The sequence below is a fragment of the Gossypium raimondii genome, chromosome 4 (genome assembly GCF_025698545.1).
Source record: "Gossypium raimondii isolate GPD5lz chromosome 4, ASM2569854v1, whole genome shotgun sequence".
Taxonomy (NCBI): domain Eukaryota; kingdom Viridiplantae; phylum Streptophyta; class Magnoliopsida; order Malvales; family Malvaceae; genus Gossypium; species Gossypium raimondii.
Window position 1 is genome coordinate 17,259,036 of NC_068568.1, and position 11,148 is coordinate 17,270,183.

Sequence of the window (11,148 nt, forward strand, 5' to 3'; positions counted from 1 at the left end):
TAATTAAACACAATTTTGGCTAAATTAACCATCATAATTTCAATTCATATAAATATTAACTTTGTAAATATCCCTATTTAATATTTACGGACTCGATTTACGAAAACAAGGTCCCGAAACTGTATTTTCTAACATAATTAGAAATCTGGTCGTTACAAAAATGTATAGAGTTTAAATCACTAAGGACTCTCATTGTGTAGATAGACACTAATCTCATTTAAATACCTATTTGCTTACTAAGAATTTGATATGCTTACTCCATTGCCTTCCTTTTTCCTTATAGATTGCTAACTTGCAAAACCTGTTTAGCGGATCGATGAGAAGCTCACACTATCTTGTTGTTGATTCAGTAGTCTTTCAAACGTTTAAAAGTCCAATTATATGGCATGTACATAGGTATTCATATGTGGTAGCTTGGAATGTTAACTTAGTTTGAATCCTATATAATGTTTGAATTTGACAAGGTTAATACTAACATGTATATGTTTGTTTTAGTAACTTGTTGTGACATTGTGGATGGATTTAAAATGGTATGTTTGAGAATGAAATGGTATAGGTAAAATGATGACATTGAATGGATAAAAGAATAGTAGAATAGATTGTGTTTGAACAAGTTGAATTGATACGTTTTGATGTCAAATTGTGGCCTATTGAATTGGTTGATTTGAAAAGGTAAAATGAAATGTTTAATATGTGTTTTTGGTATGTTTTCATGAAGGTAAGTTGTGCAATTATGCACCAAACTTAGAATTTGAGAGGTTGAGATGAAATAGGTACCAAATGACTCAAAATTTACCAAAAACAGAGTCCATGTACCAACGAGCAATCTTCCTCGTTGTAACATCGACCAACAGTATGCGACGTTGCGATGTCGAGTGGTCTGAAATTGTGACGTGAAAAAATATTTGGAGACGTCATGATGTGGAGGAAGTGACGTCACGACATTGGCTCTGGAATTTTAAAACTTTACAGTTTGGTCATATTTTATGCTCGGGTTAACAAATGAGCTTTCGTAAGCTCTATTAAGGCTCGAATTTAATTACGTATCATAATAAGAATGTGTTTATGATATGTTTGTATGTTTGATTGATTTATTTACGGTATATTTGATTATAGTTGCTCTAGCAACGAATGTGGCATCCTGTAGCTTGGACCCGGTGATGGGGTCGGGCAAGGGGTGTTATAGGTTTGCTCATTTTCGATTATACTAAGGACATGTTTAGGTTCGTTTACTAATATAAGTTGTCTTTTTGTATTACGATTTGACCACGTAATACCGCGAGTATTAGTTAAACATTAGACAACTAGTGAGCTAATATTTGCTTCCATTTTGCTTTGCATGCAAAAACCATTGAGGACAACATACAAAGGGTATTAATGTAATTCATGAATAATTTTATTAAAGTAATTTGGAAAAAATTACGAGTATACAAACGAATATACTACACTTAGGGCACCACATCCAACACAATTGTCGATGTAATTCAATCTGTACCACTGGGATTAAGGGAACTCAACTAAAACAGAGGTCTTCCCCCTCATTTATAATCACTTTATCCCTTGTTTTCCATTCAAAGTAAGAAAATACATTTAAGAGAATTTACTCAAAAACTTTGTGTGCTATTATTTTCTTATGACTTTTCTGTTCGATTCAAGTCCCTTTATCTGTTTTAGTTGCTTCCGATTTATTTTGGTTCCTTGGAGAAATTCCTTTGTGAATTCTAATTTTTGAGAGTAAGGCTGACTTAGGTGGATTTGAAGTAAAGAAATCACTTAAGGCCACGCAGTTTGCCAGACTAAAGTTCTAGCCTTGTGACACTTGAAACCAGTTTATTATAAGTTTCTTTCGTTAGATCCCCAACAAGAAAATAACTTCTTTATTGCAAACAACAACAACATAGTACTTGAAGATGGGTTCGTTTTTGCCATTGAATTTAGCAATCTTGAGGTCTTAGAAGACATCAACATGTTTACCATTGATTATAGAGCGTGTGGACTATTGGTTTTTCCAAAAACACCATGGCTTAAGCTCAAATTTACTACCAAACTGACTCTCTCCCTCGGGGCCTACAACTGAAACCGAAAGACCATGGAGCAACAGATTATTGCACCAAGTGACAATGGCTAAACTACACTTGTAACAACCCGATTTGACCCTAATCGGACATAGTTGTTTCGGGACCACAAGTCCGAGACAAAAAAATATTTTAATATTATTTTGTGTGTTTACTTTGTGTGCATTTGATTGTGTGAAATTTTCGTGTTTTAATTTTGTTGTTTGAGTGTCCGATTAAATAAAAGGATTAAATCGCGAAAAATGGAAATTTAGGGGTTAATTATAAAAGCACCTAATTGTTGTTGTCTTTTTAAATGGAAGGATTTATGATGCAATAAGACGATAAAGTAGATAGTGGGTGATATATGACATAATTGACCTTAATATATATGTTATAAAATTTATTATAATAAGGTTAATTTAGTCAAATGTTAAATTAAACATTAAAATTAAAATAATTGATGAAAAGATGAATGTTTTCATCTTAACATAGCCGAATTCATGCAAAAGAAAAAAAAGAAAGGAAGTCAAGTAATATTCGGCCATTTTAAAGCTTGATTAAGGTTAGTTCTTTGTTCGGTTTTTGATAATTTTTACGTTTTTGAGATCGTTGCTTCGAATACTATCCGACCCATGTTTAAATTTTTGATTTTGATGAATATTTTGAGTTGTTCCATTGATGAACATTTGTGTTATGTGATGTTTGATGATGAATAATGAAAGATATATTTTAGATTAATATGTTTTGTATTGGAATTTTTAGTGAAACTGAGAAAATAAGGCTAAATTGTGAAATTAAATTTTTGGGGGACTAAAGTGTGAAATAAATGCAATGTGTGGACTTGTATGAGAACCATGAATATTCGGCCCTTATGTGGTATGGGCAAATTTTGTATAAATTGTGTTTTATGCAATAGGGACTAAATTGCAAAAAGTGTAAATATTAGGGGCAAAATAGTAATTTTCCAAATTATGTGTTTTTGGATTAAATTGAATGTGTTAATAAATAAATTATCTTATTTTTAATATATTTAGATCGAGAACCAAAGAAATCGGAGTTAGATCGGGGAAAAGCCAAATTAGTCGAATAATCGTCCGACTTCGATTTTCCATCGTCCGAGGTAAGTCTATTAGCTATTTAATGTCATAAAATCAGTATATAAATAAGTATATGAGCTGTTTTTGGATGTATTATAATTAAAAATATGTTGGTTGAAATAATTAAAAGTATGAGTGAATTATATGTATTATTGTAACAAGTTCGAATCATAGGTATATACTTATATAGTCATTGGAATTTAGTTAAAGCATGAAGGTTTATAAGGATATACAATTATAAATGTTATCGAATTTAGTTGGAGTATAAAAGTTTATATTTTTTATTTATATTATATAAAGTATTGGTTTACTAAAAGGTGGATATATATGTGTGTACCTAAGATTCGAAATAAGCATAGGTTTATAATGGTATAAAATTTGTATTGGATATATATTATGCAAATCTACATGTATATGTTCTAGTATTGAATTTAGGTATGTCATTTATATAAGTTTATATGGGGTTCGACTATGCAATTATGCATGTATATGTTTTTGTAATGAGTTTTAGTATGAAACTTGTATATGTATAAGGGAGGTTCGATTATGTATGTATGTTCATGTAAAAGTTCTTGAACGGAGTTGAAGATATGAAATTATTAGCTTTGATTATCATAAGGTGTTCGAAAGTATGATATTAGTAGTATGCTTCAATGTGTTAAGTTATATATATATATATATATATATATATTCGGATGTATAATTAAGATATTGAGCTGGATTTGATGATTGAACTTTATATACCTATATAGTTTAAAGATATAGTTTATAAATTATTGAGCTAAATTTTTTTATGTGGATCCTATAGACCATTATGAGATACAACTCCTATGAATTGAGATTCTTTTGTTAAAGCTCAGTACTATTCGGATTTATTGTCAGTGACATAATTCAGACTTTACGTCTAGCAGGCTTAATGCCGGTGAAATTATTCAGACTATACGTCTAGCAGGCTTAATACCGGCGATACATTTCGGACTATAAGTCTAGCAAGCTCAAGAGCTGGTGTACCGAATCAGATTTTAAAACCTAGCAGGCTAAGTGCCGGTGAATCCGTTTAAATTATGTGATAATATACAATTGATACCTCTATGATTTTGATTATATGAAATTGATGAGTACATAAATGTTCAATCATATGATTTTAGTCATATTAACTTGATGAGCGTATACATATATACATATATTTGGTCTAAGCAATTGATAGATAAAAATATATGTATGTATTCGCATAGGTGAATATAAGGGTATATATGTATGCATTCGGCATAGGTGAAAATAAGTGTATATATGTATGCATTCGGCATAAGTGGGTATAAGTGTATATGTGCATTCGGCATTTATGGTTGATGAGTATATATAAAAAAATTATACTTTTGGTATATGTATTTGAACAATTGTATTTAAATGGATCCGATGAAGTGTGAACAATAAGTACTCTAGAAATTAGTATATGCCGTTAATGATTATGCTAGTAACTTGATTATATGAGATAATGTATATACATTTGTCCGTTTATGTGTATTAGATAAATATACATCTTTTAGATTTAAACAAAATAACATAATATAGAAATGTTTGATTAGTAATCATATTTGATATTTGTGATTTCAATAAATTTACTTAAAGAATTATATGATTCTTTTATATGTATTTTAGATATGCTATAGACTTACTAAGCTATAAAAGCTTACTTTGATTGTTTTTGTCCATTCATTTTTTATAGATTTTGGAGACGCTTTTGAGCTCTGGGATCATCAAGATAGTCTATCACACTATCGACTTCTTTTGGTATTTTGTTAAATATTTGAACTCGATCTTATGGCATGTATAGGTTTGAGTACGATGTTGGTTAGATTTTGATCGTAAATTATAAATAGCTATGCGAAAAAAAAAGATTTAATTTTCATATTTGTGATCAGTTTGGTTTTAAAAATGGTTGTGTTTGTTCGGTAATGCCTCGTAACCCTACTTCGGCGACGGATACGGGTTAGGGGTGTTACAACACTAATCAAGAAATTGACAGAATACGTAAGTTTTGAGGATTAAATGTGCTATTATTATACTAGTTAGAAAAAAAGGTCATGTCATCCATTAACTATTTAATAGAGAGTGACCAAAACAAAAGCAATTTAAAATGTTAATGATGAAATTGAAAATTTTTATAGTTTGGTGACCAAAACAGAAATACGCTAATAGTTGAATGACTAATTCTATACTTTACCCTATTACTATTTGAGTTAAATCACTATTTAGAGCTAAAATTAGCAACTATTCTCACATTAGAACTTGAACTGTTAATCTTTTTTTTGCCCAAGTTAGGCATTGTACTTAGTAATTGTTCTCACATTGGGTTTGAACTAGGCAATTGTTTTCACAGTAGGCTTAAACTTTTTTTTGTCCAAATTAATTGTTGAACTTGACAATTGTCCTTATATTGAGGCTTGAACTTGACAATTATTTCCACATTAAAACTTGAACCTTGTGGTTTTTATGAAAATATCAAAGACTACCTTGAATAAAAAAAAAATTACTCCAATATAGAGACAATTACCAACTTAAAAGCCACTAACTTAAATAAAAAAGTTCAACCTTGAATGTAAAAGAAATTACCAATTTTAGAAACAAAAGAAAACTGAAAAAGTTGCGATATTATTAATTTTTCTCCACCACAGCAATCAAATCTCAAATCTCCTACCCACTGAAACCTCAATTCAACCTCATCGAACCAGCGCAGCGAGAGATCGAAGATCAGATATTGAAGCCCCTATAATGGGTGACGTCCAGAGAGCGGAGAGCAGTAACAAAGCTAGGCTAGCCATTATGGAGCTGGCCAACATGATAAGCGTCCCCATGTCTCTCAACGCTATCGTCCGCCTCAACGTACCCGATGCTATCTGGCAAGGAGGCGCCAACACCCCACTCTCCGTCGTCCAGATTCTCTCACGGGTACTCCCTTCCGGCGGCGGAGACCCTGAAAACCTCCAGCGTATCCTCCGTATGCTCACCAGCTACGGCGTTTTCGATGAACACCTTAATTGCAGCGGTGATGACTCCCACTCCCCTGAGAGAAAATACTCCCTCACTGACATCGGAAAAACACTCGTAACAGACGCTGAGGGTCTATCCTATGCACCATATGTCCTCCAGCACCACCAGGTAGGCCTATCCCACTTTTTCACTTTCAACCACAGATTCTCCCTAGATCTCTCCTTCATTTGATTGATTTACAGTGAAACCGTCATGTGTAGAAGAGTAGAGCTATGGGTTTTTACATGAAATAAGAAAGGTAATTGAGTGGAATAAATGTATTAGGATGCTTTGATGAGAGCGTGGCCATTGGTGCACGAAGCAGTGCTGAATCCGACATCGGAGCCATTCGTGAAGGCGAATGGGGAGGGAGCTTATAGTTACTATGGGAAGAAACCCGAAATGAACGGGCTGATGCAAAAGGCGATGTCGGGAGTTTCAGTGCCATTCATGAGAGCAATATTGGACGGCTATGATGGGTTGAAAGGAGTGAAGAGATTAGTCGATGTGGGAGGCAGCGCGGGGGATTGCCTCCGAATGATTTTGCAGAAATATCCCCATGTTGAGGGAATCAACTTTGATTTGCCTGAGGTCGTTGCCAAAGCACCTAGTATTCCGGGTTAGATTTTTTATCTTCCTTGTTCACTATTCAATTTTACTTTCACCTTCGCTATCATTTAAAGAGATAATTACTCGGTAATTTAAAACCAATATATCAAAAATTATCTTAATTAAAATTTTATAATTTGAAAATATAAAAACTAAAATTAATTAAATTACATTACATGATAGCATAATTTAATTTAATTTTTAAAAACTGTTATTAAAATAATTTGAAATTTGTTTAAGATATGATATTAATCTATTTTTATTAAAATAATTAAAAGAAATGGTTGGGTATTGTTTTTATTAATTGAAGGGTGCGTGGTTGTTAAAGTGTTGATTGATTGTAGGCGTGACTCACGTTGGGGGTGACATGTTTGAGTCAATTCCAGCGGCTGATGCAATCTTCATGAAGGTGAATTTCATATATTTCACCTAATCTTTTTCTTTGATTTTTACAATTACTAATCATATTTTCTAAAATAGTATATTGACACAAATAAAGAAAGTAATAGTTTTAGAGAAGTTATCTTTTTGACACGTGAACCGATGTGACATTAACATTTAAATGATAAATATTAAATAAATGATAAATTTATGTCATAATTTGTTCCAATAATATATAAAATTGTATTTTTTACTTTATTTACAGTATATAAAAGGATTATTCATAATTAATTACTTTTTAATTAAACTCATTGTTTGGATATGGAACTTTTGCTTTTGTAGTTAATGTAATAAAAATTTAACTTCGTTTAATATTTAATCTGCTAAATTTTGTGAATTTAGTACATTTATTCTTGGGTTAAGAATACGTAAATTTGCCATTTTACTTTGAAATTATGGACAAATTTGCCATTGTAGAAATTTGTTTCAATTCTGCCACCAACTTTGTTTTTAAATTAAAATTTACTATTCAGATTTAGCACAATTTGAGGTTTATTTGAAAAAAAGTTATTTTGAATATCTTATTTTAACAAAAATGATTTATAAGAATATTAAAAATAATAAATGAACATAACTTGAAAAATTTAAAAAATCTAAAAATTAAGTTTAGTTGTTATAAAATAAATTTTTATTAGTTATTTTGTTATTGTTAAATATTATAATAAATACTAAATTTGATCTTCAAATTATTCAAAATTAAAATTGGATATCAAAATTCAAATAAAATTCAATTAAACAAACATAAAGTGACATTTCAAATATTGAATTGAAAGATAGTGATAATTTTACTTTCGTCCCAATACAAATATTAAGAATCATTCAATGACAAATTTTAATTTGTAGAAACCAATGACAAGTTCTAATATTATAGTGAGAAATTTGTCATTTAACCTATATCCTTGCTGTACCCATGATCTTTGCGTTGCGGTAGCACCGCAAGATTTCCAACCAATTGGGTCATCTCGGAACTTGAAACCACATTAAAATAAAGTTTTGAATTGGAGTTAGGTTTCAGTCTGGGGCCTCTGAGTTGTCGTTTTGTTCATCATCTGCTTATTTATTGACACATTGACATTACTTACGTCACTGTTGGCAGGGCATTGGGTGGTCCATTAATTCTAGGGTAGCTTTAAAGCTCTCTTTAAAATGAATTCATACTATATAGGGCATTCACATTGACATTAATTCTAGGGCATTGGGTGATCCAATCCAAGCTTACGGTGACTTTAGGATTATCTTGTAAAATGAATTCATACTACATATATATATTTTTAATATTTTGATGTTTAAAATTACTCAAAAATAAGATATTTGAATAAATGCCAAGGTCAGTGGTAAGATCTAGTGAGTTATAAGCATGTGGGCACCAAGTCCAGGATTTAAATCTTGGGTTGTAATGCTTATTCAGTATAATATATATATTTATGAATTAATGTCATTCCATGAATAGTGTCAAAAGCATTAATTTGACCAAATTTGGCAATGGGTGGTGCAGTGGGTGTTGACAACATGGACAGATGATGAATGCAAGGCGATAATGGAGAACTGCTACAAGGCACTTCCTGTGGGAGGGAAATTGATAGCATGCGAGCCAGTGTTGCCCAAGGAATCAGATGATAGTCATAGGACTCGGGCACTCCTGGAAGGTGACATTTTTGTGATGACAATTTACAGGGCCAAGGGTAAGCATAGGACACAAGATGAATTCAAACAGCTTGGTCTCTCTGCTGGTTTCCCTCATTTTCGAGCTTTCTTTATTGATTACTTCTACACTGTCTTAGAGTTTCAAAAGTAGAACAGATCTCGAAATCACTGCCTGACAGACTCAGTAAAAGTCTTTTATTAATAATTAATAATGATAAGAACCCCTTTGGCTGGCCTTATTTTAGTTTCTTAATTGTTTTCTTGAATTTTTTTTATTGGATGCAACATGATGAAATATCACGAGAAAAAGTTGTTTGAAAACATGAGAAGAAAATACCACGTTCAATGTGTACGTTTGAAAAGAGACAACATATGAGGGAATGCTCCTTCAGGAGCCTCAACATTAGGCATTTTAAGTTAGACTTCTTGCTATTCATGAATAGTTTCAAACAATGAAGTTCCATGGCCATATAGAAGATTTATGTCTGATCAATACTAATAGGTATTGAACCCACTCATTGAATATTGAAAACTTTGTAAAAAATGACATGAATGTAACTGTAGAATAATACTGAGGGGAAGAGGGTATTGGTGCTGTATATAATATAAATATAACATTTTAGCATTGTCATATCTCTTCCATGAATGAGGACACGTGGCAGATCGGAAGACTATCTGAGGGATGCACCCTACTTGCTACAAATGGAGTGTCACCAAGAGGAGGTGCATCCTAACCACCCAGACAAGCAGAAGATAACCATTCAAGGAAGTTAACCATTTGTTGCTCCAGATATTCAACATTCTGTTAAGAACGTGATCTTTTTGGTTATCAAATCCCACGTGAGTTCAACTGCTCTATATCAAATCAGAATGAATGACAGGATCTGCCTTATTGTAGGCATCCTCATCCTATTGAAGACATCCGCCTCATGCATCTCGCAATGATGACTTGATGGTGAGTCCAACATGTTAATACCATTGTAAAGCCCTCAACTCGATCCAATTCACTGGGTCCGGATCTCGGGTGTCACTAAACGATACAAAACATTTAGCAAAAACAATTTACAATTTTTCATTTATTTTAAAACTATTATTTGAAGTTCCCAAAAGAAAAAAAACTTTAACATTTGGAAATTTAAAATGTTATATATATATATATGATAAGTACTTATTACATCAGATTTGTTACAGACCACTACAAGATAGAAAATCATTTTAAGACATACTCAAAGGATGTATTTAAGACTACGCCACATATCCACTATATGCATAATAGCTCACTCCACTACAAACTTGGCGTACTCCTACTATCGTTCCTCGAGCGAAGTCTCTTCTACAACAACCTTAAAAAGCAATAATAAACCTTGTAAGTACAATAGTACTTCGTGAGCTCATGAACCATACATTGATGGATGCTTTGTAATCTTGTAGGAATTTTCTATGAGTCAACTACTTCTCTGTATCATTTACTATGGTTGGGACCATCACAGTATTAACAGAACATACTCTTAGAAACCACTTCCAATCAATGCATGCCTTAACCCATACTCTTATTTCAAACAATAGTTCACTAACATTGTCTTAGGCAGATACACATGACGGATACTTACACAGAGTTTCATACCAATGGTTCACGCTCAAACTTACCCTGATCCAATTCTGTTCACATATCCATAGTGATAATTCAAAGCTTATAACATCCAAATGAACTCCTTATCATGCTATAACAAAACCTCATAATTCAAAACAACATTGTCTCAAATTCGGAATAAATTTGTAAGAAGATGCGATACCCCTTCTTTTCATACTTACAAATCATCATAACAAATACCCTTCTTGACATACAGATACATATTTCTTTCATGGAAAACCCTTAAGAATTTATTCAATCCTTATTCTAGAGCATATCAATACTGTATCTTGGTCATACTTATTACAAAACTACTATAATTTACTCATCTCTTACCAGAGAGATATACATTTAGATTCATAGCTTACCAGATATTCCTAACAATTCATGCCACATAGACTTAGCAAAAACACTATACAAACAATCAGATAGAATACGCCACTAAGCGATCCTTTTAGAATTTGCCACAAAGGCTATTCTTTTAGAGTTTGCCACAAAGGCTATTCTTTTATAGTTCGCCACAAAGGCTGTTCTTTTAGAGTTCACCATAAAGGCTATTCCTTGTTGTCGTGTTGACGATATAGATTTTCCTAAACTCACATTACGTAAGGTTTGCTCATCATCGTCCCGGAACATGCAG

The 11,148-nt window shown here is 32.2% G+C and overlaps 1 protein-coding gene across 1 annotated transcript; it reads left to right on the top strand.

Annotated features, from left to right (window-relative positions):
* Window positions 1-5,762: 5,762 nt before the first annotated feature.
* On the top strand, window positions 5,763-9,117 carry LOC105767857 (nicotinate N-methyltransferase 1). Its single transcript, XM_012587430.2, has 4 exons — window positions 5,763-6,313; window positions 6,470-6,803; window positions 7,138-7,202; window positions 8,730-9,117. Exons 1-4 carry the CDS (start codon window positions 5,927-5,929, stop codon window positions 9,027-9,029), a joined length of 1,086 nt encoding a protein of 361 aa, XP_012442884.2. The 5' UTR covers window positions 5,763-5,926; the 3' UTR covers window positions 9,030-9,117.
* The last annotated feature ends 2,031 nt before the right edge of the window (window positions 9,118-11,148 follow it).